General features: G+C 54.5%; 2 protein-coding genes across 8 annotated transcripts in view; one reads left to right on the plus strand and one right to left on the minus strand.

The window, feature by feature from the left end:
- FHOD1 (formin homology 2 domain containing 1) overlaps window positions 1-16400 on the plus strand; it is a 164144-nt gene that overhangs the window by 35422 nt on the left and 112322 nt on the right. The gene's annotated exons all lie outside the window — the stretch shown is intronic.
- The window catches only part of PLEKHG4 (pleckstrin homology and RhoGEF domain containing G4), a 90655-nt gene that overhangs the window by 1580 nt on the left and 72675 nt on the right, over window positions 1-16400 (minus strand). For 2 of the 7 annotated variants that reach the window (XM_075765218.1, XM_075765220.1), the window contains exons 14-22: window positions 7180-8129; window positions 5353-5602; window positions 4656-4745; window positions 4100-4324; window positions 3195-3365; window positions 2500-2713; window positions 1838-1954; window positions 1488-1751; window positions 560-1028 (exon numbers count right to left, since the gene is read on the minus strand). In XM_075765218.1, coding sequence (XP_075621333.1) covers window positions 700-1028; window positions 1488-1751; window positions 1838-1954; window positions 2500-2713; window positions 3195-3365; window positions 4100-4324; window positions 4656-4745; window positions 5353-5602; window positions 7180-8129 — 2610 coding nt within the window. In that variant the 3' untranslated portion in view covers window positions 560-699. Of the gene's footprint in view, window positions 1-190; window positions 276-559; window positions 1029-1487; window positions 1752-1837; window positions 1955-2499; window positions 2714-3194; window positions 3366-4099; window positions 4325-4655; window positions 4746-5352; window positions 5603-7179; window positions 8130-16400 lie in introns of those variants that run through there. The other 5 variants (XM_075765222.1, XM_075765221.1, XM_075765225.1 and 2 more) reach the window with 5 other exon arrangements.

Below are 16400 nucleotides of genomic sequence, written 5' to 3' on the forward strand. Positions count from 1 at the left end.
GTTTAAGGCGACGGCTCTGTGGGAGCTGGTCTTCTCCAACCAGATGAATCAGAGCCTCAGAGACCAGTCAGGAACGCATGTGGAAACTTCTCATGGAGAAGCAGAGGGTGAGGTTCTCCTGACTCACAGCTACTGACAAACCTGAGCAGCACTCAAAGCTGCTGGAAAATCCCCTTCAGGGGCTACTTACAAACAACTCCACTTCCTTAGGCGGTATACGCGTGCAGAGGGGCTCACACTATTGTCGAGGGACTTATGGTGACCTGGCCTGCTTTCTGCAGAGGAGAGAAGCCAGCATTAGTACAGGGTTAGAGGACAACAGCATCAGGACACGATCTAGTGGGAAGGGAAGCAGCTGAGAACTCTCAGGAACATAAGAGGAGACACACTGACATCTCAGAGCAACAGGCTCCTGCTCCTCCACCTCATCGCTCCCCGAAAAAGGCCCAAACCTCCCAGGAAAGCTCAGCAGCATCTGCAGCAGAGCTCCATCCATCCCAGGAGGTTACGCATGTACCCCAGCCCGCGACAACGTTAAAGCTCCTGTGTGCAGCATTCCCTCCTGGCGTAGCTTCCAGCACTGCGAGTCCTTTCCAGTGCATCTCTCTCCTCAGGGATGTTGGCCACCACAGGGGAGGCTCTCACAACAGAGGGGCTTTCGCCTGCCCCAGAGGAGATGAGCCTCTGCAAGAGGAAAGGTCACTTCCCCACAGCGACTCCTAGCCCAAAGGCAGCATCTTCAGTCCCCCTGCGAGAAGCAGCAGCCGGAACGGGGGAGGCAGCTGCAGGAACGGGCAAAGCGAAGAGAGTATTTTGGCTGCTCGCACTTACTGCGGAAATGTACTGGCTGTTCGTGAACCTGGGTTTCTCCTCCATCGCAGAGGCATGTTGCGAGCCTAGGGGCACGTAGGGGGGTGAGCCCATGTCTTCACAGAAGCTTTCCTGCGGGATGCTGGAGACACAGCCGCTGTCGGAGCCGCTAGAGCCACTGCCTGACATGCAGTGCGATGACTCCGAGCTCTCTGTTGCTGGGGGAAAGAGAGGAAGGTCACTCCGATGACCACGAATTTGGCCTACGTGACCTGTGCCACGTACACTTGTAACGTATCTATTTGCAGAGGCACTGGCCACACAAGCCCACAGATGAGCCACGCTCCTGTCTGGGCCTCTTTAAAGCCACAGGCAACGCAATAACCCAAGGAAACGCAGCAAATGATGCTGGAGAGTGGTACAGACTGGCCAGGGAGGTTCACACCGAGGAAGCCAAGTGGTCACTGGACCAGGCTGGAGAGAGCAAGGGCCAGCGGCCTTGTACCAGAGGGGCAGGCAGCGACACGAGCACTGTCTCCAGCCCTACGGGGCTGGGATGGCTGCAGGTCGGCGGGCACGTTACTAATCCCCGTGTCTGACCACACAGCGCAGAGCAGGGCGTAAGGACCAGCCCGCACATCCCGGGGCGCATTGCGGAGCAGCAGGCTTGTACGTACTCAGTGATGGCTGGCTGCTTGTCTCGTGCTCCAGCTCGTCTTCCTCGATGCAGGTGCCAATGTCAAAGGGGCGGCCGGGGGTCAGGACGCCTGGCAGCAGAGCCTGGTCCAGGTACATGTGGAGATTGAGGGGCCCCAGCAGGGAGGAAGAGGAAGGGCTGTATGCAGCGGGGGTGCTGCCAGCAGAAAGCTGCGCCTGTGTCCTCTTGTACGGGTTGGAATGGTCAAACAGAGACACCGCGATCGACGCTCTGGTCCTGGCACCTGCCAGAAAACATACCAAAAAAGCCCTGAGCACCAGTCCTGCCAAGCTCCCACAGAGCAAGGGGGCAGGCACGGCTGGCACACACCTCTGCCTTTCATGATGTAATCAATAGCACGGTCATTGATAGCTGCCTCGCTGGGTTTGATATCCAGGAACGGCTTGTTGCCCACACCCATGGAGACCATCTCCTGCATACGGATTTCTGGAGGGGAAGAGACCCACAGCCACATCATGAGGTTGCTCCCCCTAGGCTAGGGGGCTGCTGAACTACCAAAACTAAATCTGTTCTCCCCTTGCTCCCCAGTCCTGAGGAGTCTCCACAGACAAGCAATCGTGCCCTGCTCTGGCCAAGCAGCTCAGTGCCATGCCACCTACGAGAGTCCTGCCAAGCGGGAAGCCTGGGGCGGAGAGAAGGGACTCAACCAGACAGCTGCCACTCCAGTCGTGGCCTAAAGCACAGCGAGAGCACTGAGCCTTTCAGGAGCACAGCCCAAACTCACAGGGCAGGGAACCCTCTGCTGTATCTCCCATTTCTCTCACAGAGTCCAGGTGGGTGTCTATAGGCACAGAGAGCTTGGACTGGTCAAGCTCCCTGTGGACGAGAGGCAGGGAAGGGACATGCCCAGCCAAGCCCAGCACATGCTCTTGAGGCCACATGCTGGCACACAGCTGCTCGCTGCACACAGCTGCCTGGTAACAGGCTCCAAACCTACTCAGGACAGCACGAGCTGAACAGGGCTCCCGCACCTTTTGCGGCACAGACGCCCTGGGAAGGAATCACACCTTTATTGCGGGCTGCCTGCTGCCAGAGGATCTTGGCAATGTCACTGGTCCAGGCCTGCTTAGTCTCAGCCGAGCTGGCCTGGAGAATATAGGTGTCACTGGACTTCCGCCTTCGGAACCAGATCTCAAAGCGCAGGCCGCTGTCTCCAGAGTTCTCTGTCAGACCGATGTCTGCAGTCTGCCAGAAAAAGGAAGAGCGAAGCATCAACTGGGGCTCCACCAGGAACAGAAAGGGTAAACTCTGCCCACACCCTGTGCGAGAGCTGCCCCTGGCTTGGCAGACCCAAGGGGCAGGAGCCCGAGGATGTGGACAGCAGCAGGTACCATCTGGACACAGCTGAGCAGAGACAGCCCAGGCAATTCCCAGTGCTTCATCCAGAGTTAGCACCACCTCCCTGCCACAAACACACACACACTGCCTTTCCCTCACACTCCGCATCCCTCAGAAGACCTCGGCCCCCCATCTCAGAGCACAGAGGGGTCCCAGGCATTAATGTGTGAAGTATTCCCTTCTGGCTTCACTGTGTGGCTTAGAGAAGGCTCAGCAGTGGTGGGAGCAGCTCTTCTGCTGAAGGTGCTCCCCGTTTCAGAGCCACGTGTCCATGGGGAAGCCAGCCATGGACACCTCCTGCACAAGGGAGCTGCAGGGCTGCCCTTACCTTGAAGGAGCGCTTGTAGATATACACATCAAAGCCACCCTCAATTCTCTTGGGCTTGCTGAACAGGATCAGATCCTCAAAGAGGAAGACGTGTCTCTGGCACTTCCTACGACCCAGCCAGATGGTGAACTCATCCTGCCGCACCAGCTGCCCCTGCTCCTTCAGGTTCACCTGGACACAGGGAACATCCCAGTAAGACTCCAGCGGGATCAGCTCCAGGCAATTCCAGACCTGGACACGCAGAGCACGAAGAAAAGTGGCAGCTACCTGACATGTTAGGAGGGCTCTGAAAGAGGTAGGGCTGCATGGCGCTGCTAGAGGCCACATCAGGCTGAAACAACCAGCCCTGAGCTCAGGGTAGAGCTGCACCTCTCTCCTAGGCAGAGCCCACAGATGGCCCTGTGCTGGCACCATGTGCAGATTGGCAACAAAGCTCTGGGGTGGCAACTGGAGGCAGTTGCCTGGGCATTATCTTAGGGGGAAGAAGAGAGCTGAAGAGGGAAGGAGTCCCATCAAACTGCCAGGAGCATGTCTGGGTCACAAGGCCAGTCCCTCGGTTCTTCTTGTCCCAGATCCACCTTCCTCCACCCTAAGCCCTGTGGTTTCTCCTCCTCCAGTGCTGCACTTTGCATGCCTCTCCTTCAAGTCCCACCTCGCTGCTTTTAGCCTAACCCTGGCGTCAGCATCAGTTTGAATTCCGTCTTCTAAACTGCCTGACCCTCTTACCACCAGCTCAGAAGAGCTGGAAGGGCTCGAGGCAGGACACCATCTGCAAGGGCTGCCAGGCTGCCTCACGGCACCGTAAACACACTCGTGGGCGCTTACCGACAAAGACCCCAAGCACAGAGAAGGGAAAGAAGCGTGGCTCTGCCTCCCCCCAGGCAGGGGAGGACACTGGAACGTACGTCACAGTCACGGATGGCATCCATGGCCAGCAGGTCATTTCCATGCCGGAGCTGAAACTTCACCATCTCCTCAGCCGCACGGAGGTAGCCCAGCTCCTGCTCTTGCGCCTCGCTGCACTCCTTGATCAGGTCCTTCAGGAGCAGGGCATATTTGCTCATTCGCTGGATGGGTTTCAGCAGGTAGGAGGCCAGGTCCATCTTATCCCCAAGCTGCACCTGCTTGAACTGAGAAACACAGCAGAGTGAGGGCGGCAGCTTCCCACGGAGAGCCCCGTGTCCCCAGGCAAGTGCTGACACCCACAGCTTTCCCAGCTGGGGTACTCTGCTCACGCTGCAGGGAAACGCAAAGCCATAGGACCAATACTGCCGTGTGCTGTACGCTTTCCAAAGCACTCGCTGCATCTCTGTCCCGTCCCCCCCCCCCACTCACGTACAGCACTGTGCCAGGAAAGCAGAGGTAGTGCTGAGCATGCCTCAAGCAGGGAAGTTGGGCTTGTTTAAACACATCAGCGACCCAAACACCAAGAGCAATCGTGATGCAGGCAGTGGAATTTACCTTGAAGAAGGTATTCCCATGGCTGGCCAGCAGCGAGTCTGACTTTGGCTTGTTCTTGCTATACAACGCGTACATCCCAAACTGGTCTTTCTGCAAGAGAGATCCCCACGTGAGACCAGCGCACACCCAGGACGCAGTGACAGCCATGGCCTGGGTCGGCTGCTCTAATACGTCTGCCTCTCCCAGGCTGCACCAGAGCCCGCTATGACATCGGGAATGGCTTTGCTTCAAGTTCATTAAGAGCCAGGGAACGTTCTTGGTCTTCCTACAATAGCTGGGACTTTTTAATCCATTCTTCTGTTACCACCTGCCCCTTACATACCCCAACAGATACCCGGTATCTGGATACACCTGGTAGCAGCAAACATGCATGGGGCAGCTGAGCCTAAGACCAGTGCCCTGCACTTCTCCCTAGCAGCCCTTTTCAACAAGAGCAGCAGGTCTGTGCCTCTCCGCTCATCGAAGTCATTCCACACTGACACCGCAGACAGAAGACAGGGTAAGGAGATGCCCCTGCAGAAGCAGGCGGGCTTTAAGGAGCAGACATTTTGCTTCCCTGACAGCATCTCTTGGGAGCAAAAAAGCAACGGGAAAGGTAAAAAGCAGCTGCTGCTGCTGCCTGGGCTCAGCCTCCCAGAGCCATCCCAGTCCAAGTCCAGAGGAGTCCGACCCCAGGAGGAAGGTGCTGATGCCTTACGTGTCGGAGGAAGCAGTGGCTGACCCGCAGCGGGTGGTTGCAGCAGCTCTCAAGCTCCCGCAGGAAGTACTGGCTATGGAAGTCGTAGAGTTTCTCCAGGTTCCCAAAAATGACACTGCGCTTCCCACGCAGGTCCTGGGGGAGGTCGAGGCGCTCCATCTCGGGGAAGTAGCTATCGATGATGTAGCAAAGCGACCTCACGTATTCCCGTTCCGTGGTTACCATCTCATCAATGATGTGCCGCAGCTTGCTGCAATAAAAAACATTCAGCCTTGAAGGCACCCAGTCTGCAGCGGGGTGCAGCAGCCAAGGAGTGCCTGCAAGGCGCTGCACTACCCCTAGAGCAGTTCTCCCTAAGACCTAACACGGAGACGAGAAGATCCCTTAGCACCATCTGAGCTCAGATTCAGAACTGCTTGTCCAGCTCTGATCCTGAGCACTGACAAAACTCGTGGCTGATCCAAGGAATTCTGTCAGCTTTTCTGTTCAGGAAGGGCAAGACCCAGGTTGGCTGTGGTCCTGACCCAACCTCAGCAGGACACACACACCTCTGGGCACATCCAGCCCCTGCTCTGGACACAAACAGGCTGCTCTACAAAAAGTTGTGCTCCAGAAACAAGAGGGACAGCAGAAGTCAGGATAACTTCTGTGAGGAGGAGTCAGCCCGACGACTAGATGCTGTGGGAGGCAACGTTAACCCTGGGAGAACAAGAGCTCAGGACCCAGGTGCTGTTGGGTTTGTCACAATAAATGTGAGTGGGAAACAAGCCTCGTATCACTTCATCAGCGAACGGCAGTTCCTAGCATGGGTTGCTCCACATTTCTCAAAGGACGGCTCCTAGGTACTCGAGGTTTCCACTGCGAGGCAGTGCAGCACCAAACATAACTGCTCCGACGTGTGCCTCCCTCCCTGCCTCTCAGCTCTCCCCAGGCTGTTCAGAGGATGGAACAGCAGGGCTGCCTCAGCACCCACAGCCCGGAGGGTTGCTGCATCACTCCCTCGAGAAGCAAAGCAGTTAGCCTCCCATCTGCTGGTGCTCACCACCTACCATGAGCTCCCCTGGCACATGCTGGGCTATCAGAGGCCTCTTCCAGAGGATTCCACTGGCCCCAGCCATCCCATCCAGAGCAGCAGCAGTGGAGGAGCTCTGTGGTCCCCCCGCATCCAGCACTTGTTTCTCATCTCTGCCACCAATTGTTTTTCTTTTTTTTAAATCTTTTTCCAATGAGAGCAGCTGAAAGACCTGCCTGGTGACCCCCTTTCAAGACCAGCTAACATCCCCGGGCTCTCCAGAGCCTAGGCACGTTGCAGTATGACAAAAAAGTGAAGTTGAGATCCTTAAGGACAGAGAAGGAAAAGAGAACAAAAGCCAGCTGTTGGCCACACAAATAAAGATCTCAGCCCCAAAGGGCAAATACAAACACCCTCTTACCTGTGAAGCAGGTGTCACAGGGTACTGGACGTATCCCAGTCGGGGTACAGGCCCCCCAAAAGTGGGGGGATGATGCACTATGCTTTTGCTCTCCCCCTGCACCTGTACCGCAGGATTGCTAGGTCCCTGAATGCTACGTTTCTGCAAACCCTTGTCCCCTAATGCCAGCAAGGTGGCTCTCCTGCCTGGGAACTGCTCTTTCCCCTTTTATGAAGGAAACACGCTGCCCCACAGGCAGGTGCCAGGCTGCACGGGGAAGCTGGAGCTCTCTGCCTCTCCATCCATCTGCCCTGTTCCCAGTGGAAAGTAACTGTAACTGCACAGCTCTTCCCACCTTCGCTGGCCGCCTTCTCGCTACACTGAGACCGCAGCACCAAGTGCCACAGTCACTTACCTGCCCCAGCTCTTGGCTTCCGACACGGAGAGGCAGCCCCTCTGTCCCTCCAGCAGGCAGTCCGCAGCCCAGCTGTGAGCGGCTTGCTGCCGCAGCACGAAAGTCCTGTCCACCAGCTCAGTGCTGCTCACCTCCAGCCCCTTAATAAAGACGCCGGTGTTGCCGTATCTGGCTGGCTCGCTCAGCGTCCTCTGGCAGCCTGACCACAGGCTCTCACCACAGGGAAGGTCAAAGCTTTGGGCCTTCCGGAGCATCCTCCTGGGAGGCGGCTTCCCGGAGGCAGGAGTGGATGTGCAGGATGGCTTCACCTCCAGGGTTTCTAATATGCTCTCCAGGTTTGGCTTTTCTTCAGGAAGCTTTGGAGACTTGGAGGCCCCACTGGCAAAAGAAACTCTGCTCGAGTGAGGACCAGGGCTGAGAGCAGCTTGGCAGGCAAGTTCTTCCCCAGCACCGACATCGCCAGGGCAGCTCAGGGACGGCGAGGGGGCTTTCTCCTTCGTCCAGCCCAGAGAGCAGCTGGGCCTGTTGTAGCAGTGGGATGCGCTGTAAGTCCTGTCCCAGTAGGACCCAGAGGTGGCCCCCTCGGAGTGCCTCCGGTGGGACAGACCACCAGCCTCGCTGCCAGCCCGGGGCTGCTCCCCCACAGCTGGTTTGCGGTCTGACAGCAGAGACCTCCTGGTTCTCAAGGCTGCTTCGAGTTTCTTTTCAAAAACCAGCTTGGTCTCCTGGCATTTGGACCATGCAAATTTCCACTGCTTGAGTCCCTTGTCACTTTTCAGCTCGCAAGCCAGCTCCTTCATCTCCTGGAACCGGGAATCGCTGATATCCGGGTGCTGCCCCTTGTAACTCTCCAGGCACTTGATCACACCTGCGCAGTGTTCGGCAGAGCTGCAGTCCTCCATGCTGATGCAGGCAAGGTGTCGCATCCCTTCCAAGGCCCACTCGTACGCCTGCAGAGAGCAAGAACAAAAGGCAACAGCCAGTCAGAGGGATTTGGGGACGAATAACCCTAAGTCGGTGCCTGAAGACAAGAGAAAGGATCAGTGTGTGGCCACCACAGTTCCTCGAGTGTGAGAGGAGCGGGGGGCTGGTATTGTCAATGGGGCTTAACAATTCAGCAAAACAAACAGCTCCTTATGCAGAGGACTTCAGCTGTGCTGGCTGCTCTGCCGTGGCTCCACCTCCCCGCCAGGTCCCTATGACACCGGGCACCCACGCTGCTGGGCACATCGGTCTTCTCTGGGCAGGGGGGCTGCTGCCAAAACTGCAGGAATTCACACCTCAGCGTGGCCCCGCTCAGTATAAAACCCAGAACTCGCCTTCCTCCTGCACCCAGCCATTCTCACCACCACCACGCAGGAAGAGGGGGTATCAGGGAATGGGATTGCTGCTCCCCATGCCGTTTCCCCGGAGCTGACGGCATGCAGAGGCCTGGAGCTGGATCAGAGCTGGGCTCTGCAGATCTCCCAAACTGAGTGCTCTGACCCATCTTTGCAGCAAGTAAGAATCTGAGACTCTGCAAGCCCAGTTGCAGCTTGTGCATTTTCTGTGCCTGCTGGAAAATTTTCCGTGGCGTGCTGTGCCGTGCCTACCTGCCTGGCTCTGCTTGCTACGGCACTACATGCGTACGCTGGTCAGCTGGATACTGAGCTCAGCAGTTTATTTCTAATGCTCCAGGAACGCTAGAAGCAGTTTCATGGGCTTTAACTCTAGCAGTAGTGCGTATGCTGGCCTTGCTAAAACAGTTCTGTTGTATCAGTCTCATAAGAGGAATGGGACAAAATGTGGTCCAATGTGACAGGCACAAGGTAAGAGAGATGTGCTGCCATGGCAGGAAAGGGGTGAATGAAGCACCACATGCTAAGACCTGTCATTGATAAAAATGAGAGGAAAGGCAAACATCTGAATTAGTCAGGCTCATAAGCCACTACTTTCTCCATAAAGCAGGGATGATGACAAGGTTAACTATAGAGTGGAATAAGATGTGACCAGCTGCCATAGGCCTGGCCAGGGAACTTTACTGCTCATCAGCGAGGACACAGAATTATTTGTTAAAATCAGACGCACAAGGCAGGGAAAAGGCACCTTCCACCACCTGCCCAAGACCAGTGGATGTGTGGAAACACCACAGGCTGCGTTTGAAGTGAACCAGACCAGCTCTAGCACTTGACCTGTCAGGCCTGGTGTACCTGCTCTATTTCTGCAGAGAAGCAACACTTGTGCTTAGTGCCAGGAACGAGGTGACCAGCCTTAGACTATTTTCTACCTGCTGAACAGCCTGACTGAGTCTCCAGAGAACTTAAAAGCACTTATTTTTCTGCAGAATGGAGCCTTAAGCACACAGAAAATCCACCCAAGCTTTATGCAGAGGTGGAGCAGACACTGGTGCCTAGCTCCTGGACGGGGACAGCGATGAGAGCCAAGCGCTGCTGTTTGTACGAGCGCTGAAGGGTGGCACGCGAGGGACAGCCTGCGGATGGAGCAGAGTCACTCCAGGGCCAGATGCCACAGGAGCTCCCACAGCCGTCCACATCGCTCTTTTGAGCTGCAGCTGCACGGCGTGCGTGCAGCCAGCCCCATTACTCATGCAGAGCAAGGAGCTGCTTCAGAAACGCCAGCAGCTGCTCGGGGAAAACTCTTCTCAAACAGCCTCACGCAACTGCAGCGGAGGACAATCGAAAGAGCAGCGGCCCCCTCTCCTCCCATCGCCCTGCCTAGCACAGCAACAGGCCCCTGACCTGCCTCTCTCTTGATCCAGGCTGTACCCTTTAGACTTGTCCACCGCTGGGGGCCGCGAGGGGCGTGCAGAGGCAGAGGATGTGCCAGACCCTGGTGAAAAATCTACATTTATCCATGACGCAGAGGGTCTTCTATTCCCTGGAGGTAGAAGTGCATCAAGACGAGGTGAAATGCTGACTGCAGCGAAGCCCGGCAGATCTGCACGGCAGCGACAGATGGCCTATTTTGCTAGGTTTTTTTTCTCTTTTTCTTTGAGCTGCTCCCCCCAGCTGTACACAAACCAACACACCAGCCCCTTCCAGCTCTGCCCTGAGCACGGGCTGGCCGTCAGCAGGGGCTAAGGGCACATCTCGCCATTCTGCCTGTGGAGGTCAACGGGTGATCCTGACCCAAAGGCTGCACACTGGCTCCCTTTCGCTCACCGATGGGAAAAGTTGAGCTCAAAAGGCACACGGGGCTCTGAAAGAGGATGTTGAGAGCAACGTGCAGGAGAGGCGCAGTCTGGCCTTTACAGCAGCCAGTCAGGAAGGCAGCTGCCTGGTGAAGGCCTTCTCCGAGGCTGGAGACCTCACTTCCATGCACAGATGGGAGAGAAGAGAGGCTTCTTTTATTTCTGGGAAACTGCAGATCTGCACGGGGCCACACTGAGGAGAAATCAGGGCTGCAAACCACACAGGGAGGCAGCCCTGCCACCTCTCATCGTCATGTGGTATCTGTCTGCTCTTGGCAAGGACTCCAGGGGCTGCGCAGCAATGACTCTAAATCTCAGTGGCATTTCGTCCATCCCCAGCGCCTGTCGCAGGTGAGCGAATAGCTCAGCTTTGTTCCCTGCACAACGGCAGCAGCCCTCCACACCTTGCTCGGTAACATGCCAAGTGGCCACCAAGGCTTTCACCAGTCACACCAGCCGCTTCGACTGCCCCTTTTAGCACACGAAACAGCAGCCGCCTCCAGGGACCAAGCGTGCCCCTCGCCCAGGGGGGAACACCCTCCTGCAGGCAGGGGTATTGCTGTCGTATCTGTCCTGGTAAGGTTGCAAACCAGGCTCAGCCAAGCCAGGATACTGCCCTCCAGCAGTGGGGCTTTCGGCGAGCAGGTAGCCTACAGCTTCTCTGCAAAGCCGCAAGGGCTGCTCGTAGATTCAGGGAAGCTGAATCTTCCCAACCATGTCTGGAACCAGGCAGGAAGGAGCCTGTACCTCAGCTTTTGATCTCTACAGACAAGTCGTTACTGAAACTCTCAATTACAGAATTAAAGACAAATGTGCTTCCTGCATACACAGGGATGACCTATCCAGCAGCTGCGTGAGGAGTCAGCGACAGGTTGGTCCTGCCAGGCTGCCCAGGGGAGGCAGGGGCTCTCGGGCACCTGCCGTGCCGTAAGGAAGAGCCAAGGACTTCCCTGGAGCACAGCGCAACCCTCAAGCCCATCTCCCTGTGCTGGTCCCCGCTCATTTCACCATGGGCAAGGCTTGCAGGGCATCAAGAACAGAAGCTCCTGGAGTCTGTTGTCTTTGGCACCACTGAAGTGCCATCTGCAAACACAGGCCAAGAGAAGCTGCTCTGCCCTGGCTCAGAACACGCTGCTAGCACTGCACAGAAAGCCTTCCAGGGTCCTGAGTCCTCACCTGAGCCACCGTATCACACCTCCCCAACCCAAACCTGGCACAAACCCACCAGGTTCCTCTCAAACTCAAGATTCAGTGACCTCTGAGACACCTTCAGGGTAGCCAAGACAGGAGACAATCGCAGTGCATCTGCAGGCACATGCCAGAAGGGGCAATTTCAAGGGGGGCTGCCTTTGGCCAAACCTTCTCCTTCATCTCTTCCTGCAGGGAGACAATGACTGTAACTGTATTTTTCTTGTCACATAGGAAACTGGGTGTCTGAATAAGCAGAGGTAGGTTGAGTAGGAAGATCACAAACCCTCCAACTTTCCACAGAAGAAAAATGTACCTAGGTGGGTGACTTACACTGCTGCGAAAAGGTTTCCTTCTGAATCTGAAGTGACTGCCCAGGGGAGCTGAGATAGGGGTGATGAAAAGCCAAGACTGATCCTGATGGGAGCAACCATACAGGCAGGGATGCAATACAGCTATGGGTATGATGACTGAAGCACAGCACAAGACAGACCAAGTCCCCCCATCCTTCTGTAGCGATGTCCCAGGACTGCAAGCCTCCCCATTCCCTCACTTTCTACACCACCGACAGAGGGAAGCAGTACAACGGCTAGGAACACTGCCAAGGACAGCAAAAAAGAACCTAATCGAATAAACCCAGATCCAGATTGCAGGCAGCTCCTGTATGCAAGCCATACTCCGCTTTGTCTTTGTGGCAAGAAACAACTGCACGCTCCTCATTTAACAAAACCTCCTCTCACCACCACCAAGTTCACTCTGAGTGCCCTCAACTTCAGCCATGAGTTTGGAGACCAAGATGAGGTTGGCTTACAGCAAAGGAGACAGAACTGGTGCAGCCAGAAAAGGCCAAAGGATCTCAGGTACCGCTGTGAACTGAGCCAAGCACTTCCGAACAGCTGTATGCCGGCTCCCACAGCTGCCCGGCTCTGCCAGCATCCCAAGGTCGCAGCACTGAACCCTGCAGAGCTGAGATACCAGTCGCAGCACAAGAGTAGAGTGACAGGGGACTTGCCAGAACACAAGTTCAAAGTAAATGCCGCTCTCTTGCACAGAGATGCCTGCTCCCAGGTGTGCTCCTCATTACAGGTGCTCATTTGGGCTTATTCCCTCTAAAATCCAACATGGCTTTAAGGTGCTTTGAGAACCGATTCCTGCTCACACCACCAATGTGTCCTGTGTCACAGGCTGCTTCATGCACACTATTAGTGGGGACCTGTGGCTGGAGACTGCCTTAATATGCTGATACTTCATAAGGCCCACAATTTAAAAGCCATTTTACATCAAAATATATTGAAAGCAAAATTATCCAGGCTAAAACCTTCTTGCCACAACAGCAACAAGCCTGTTTCTCTGCTAACTCACAGGAACCAGCAGCTGTAGCAGAAAGCGGTCGGCTCACCACTCGCTTGGATCTGCTTCGTGATACTAACAGCTCCCACGAAGGAAGGGGCAGGGGAGAGCAAGGCTTCAGGACCAGCACGTGTCCCCTAGCAATTAATTAATTAATCAATTGGTTAAAAATAGACCTCATCCTACCTTCCCATCTGTACAGAGGGGGTCCATATCCCGGCTGTGCTGCACATTACCATCCCCTATGGCCGGACTGAGGCAGGGCCACCGCTTCAGCGCATCACCGCGGCTCCAGCTATTCACAAGCAAATACTGCTAGCCTAAATACCAGATTGAGGAGCCCTGGTAACCGGAGACAACGCGGAGGGGGAAGGGGCCGCGCTTCACACGAGAACTACTGAAGTGTGCAGAGAACACCCCGACTGGGTACAGGCCAGATCTCCTTCCTTTCAGTGCAAAAACAGGGAGAAAAAACATCCTAACCGTCCCCAAATTCAAGCAAAATCCAAAGCAAGCCGCCACCCGACACACAAGAGCTTTGGAGAAAACAGTGATCTCTCCTAGACACAGCGACGCTTTTTCCACATCTCCAAAAGCCAAAGCCCCTGCTCACTTCTAGCAAGATTTGCGGGTCTGCAAGCAGGCAGCTGCACTCAGAGGTACAAGAAACCGTGTAATTTCAGAGCACAAACATTTCAGCAAAGCCACCAAGTTAGTGGTAATCTCTCTACGCAGAGGTTCGCTGTTAGTCTCTTCCCCACCCTGTAGCACTCAACTTTTCCAAACTGCATTTGAAGCCCTGCCTGGCATTCATTAATAGCCGAAATCAAACTAATCAAAGCCATGTCCTACATGGGATGTGACTGGTAAAAGCTCAGCTTTAAACACTGAGAAAAGGACTCACCCTCTCAAAATAAAAAGTTAAACCATTTCTGAGTTGCTGTGTAGCTCACAGCGCCTCCCCTCCTCTCTCCAAGGGAGAGTTCACTGAAAACTAGCTAAGGAAAACAAACTTTAAATCCTGTATTTGCATTCTTGCCTGTTACCAAGTGCTAGATGTTGTACAAACACTGTGGGAGGGTAAAGGATGAGAGACAAGAGCAGAATACAAACTCCTTGGATTTCAGTGTAAGATAGGAGAACAGGTAGAGAAAGAAGAACAAGGGGTCAGGGAAGCAACTGGTCAGGGTTGGTCTTGGGCACGCCCCAGCCCAAGCACCATCAAAGGATGCTCGTTAGAGCAACGTGCTTGGAAATCCTTTTGCAGCAGCACTCTGGGTGAACACAAACAGAGCTCCAAAAAAAAAAAAAAATATCCCCTCGCTTCCCCTCTGGGCAGCTAGGCTTGACAAGTCCAGGAGAGTCTAATTACAGGAGAATATAATTGGATAAAATAGGATTGCACATGATTTCTGCTCTCTTGACAACAGTACGAGGACCCAAAGGGCAAACGGAGCTCGTTGCGCTGGTGCTGGCGTGCAGGACGCGTGCTTGCCCTTCTTTCCTCTAACTGCTGCAACTGCCAAGCAACACCTAGGGTAACTCCATTAGGAACAGGCTGACTCAACCGATGAATCACACACACCAAGCCACAATAATCCCTGCCTCGGTACAATTCAGAGCTTCCACAGAGCAGCCTGTGCCAGTTTCACTATATATCTGTATACAGACTCACAGGTACGTGTATATAACACACATGTATATATTTGTATGTGTGTATGAATAAAATGACTCCTTAGGAAGCTGAGGAACAAGTTTCTGAGATTTGTGATGCTGCCCAGCTTCCACTGCTCTGCAGCTGCAGAAAACTCCCCAACAGCCAACGATGTGCAGCTTTCCCTCAGTTTTCCCTTTTTGTTCCACAGTCAAGGACTTTGCACCCTTGGGTAGATTTTGCACTGATTTTCTCTCTTAATTTTTTTTTTTTTTAATTTTTTGTCCCACCCAGGGAATTTTCCTCAACATTTAAAAGCCCTGAACCCAGAGGACTGGGGACTGAGTTTGCTCCCACCGTAAAGTAAGAACCTTTAATGTTTACCTTTGCTGCAAACCAGCCTCTTCATGTTTGAGGCACTGCCCACCTTTTCATCAGCTTTGTGCACTCACTGCAAAGCTTTTTTTTTGTCAATGAAATTTTGCTCACAACCCCTTCTTACCAGAATAAGAGCTGATGCTGTTTCCCTGCCTCAGTGAATATTATCCTCCATCCTTTCTGATGCTTCAAACCCAAACTGCATTCTGAAATCTGCTTTGGCCACTGCCCTTCTCTCTGGCTGCCACTAACAACTGGGATCTGGTGGCTGCAGCCTACACCAGGCACTGCAGAGCCAGGAAACCATCACAAGATTGACTTGAAAGAAGTTATAGGTGTTGAGTGTAACTCACTGACAGCTGAGAAAGCAGAAGGTGTGAAGGAGTGAGCGTGTGTATTTGTGGATGTACAACCACTGCCTAGAGGAGGAGGGGGGCAGCATGTTTTCAAGCTTTTTTTAGTGGAGAAGTGTCTTTGGAGAGCACCAAGGGCCTCACGTTACCAGTCAGATTCAAGCTCAAGCCACAGCAAGATGTGTGAGTCACCAAAGCTGGCAACTTGCACAACAGCAACAAATCACTGCTCAGAGACTAATGTCACCTCCAGAGGTTTATTTGCGTGCTTCGCTTTTACATCTGTCCCGACAGCCGCATCATTACGCTGTACAAATATTCTGCTGTAATAGCACGCGGCAGGCCAGTGAGGACAGACTGGACCGTGTCTCCTGTCTGCTCTGCGCTGGCTCCCTTCTAATGAGGTTCTCCATGCCCATCTGGGGATTGCAAAACCTCCAGCACGCCCTTGGGCCTGGATGAAAGAGCGTGGACGCTTTCTCTGTAGTCTTCAATTCACATCCTTTCCCCTGTGACAAGCCGAGTCAAATTCTGCTTAATTATTCAACGATGTGCCGGGATCTCTCTGCGTTGCACTGCGGGTCCTCGTGCCTTGGGAGACGTGGAGCTGAAACTGAACCCAGACACCCAGCGCATCTGTTGGGCCTCCCTTCTTCAGGGTAGCTGACAAGGCTAGGAAGAGCTCCCTGGTTTAAGGGCACGCTAAGATGTACCCGTAGGATGTGAGCCCCTGCGAAGCAGCCAAAGGAGCCTGGTCGGAGGCAGCGGGTGCTGGGGAGAATGTCCATATGTCCAGGGCTTTGATATGCAGATGGGAGCCATTGTGAGCTTCAGCCCCATCTGTACACCGACAGGAGTTTCATGTCCAGATTGCTTGAACAGATCTATTTAACTCCCGTGACTAAAGGGAATTCCAGCCTCCAGGAGGATCCGAGCATCCAGATGGATGCCAGCACATGAACATTCAGAAAATCTGTCACCCTGCACAGATCCTATCCTAATATCGGGGGGGGGGGGGGGGGGGGGGGGGGGGGGGGGGGGGGGAGCACCCAAACCCAACATTTTGCACACACACACAAGGCAGGGGTCAGCTGAGGAAAGATCTCTG

This window comes from Balearica regulorum, chromosome 13 (assembly GCF_011004875.1).
Source record: "Balearica regulorum gibbericeps isolate bBalReg1 chromosome 13, bBalReg1.pri, whole genome shotgun sequence".
NCBI lineage: Eukaryota > Metazoa > Chordata > Aves > Gruiformes > Gruidae > Balearica > Balearica regulorum.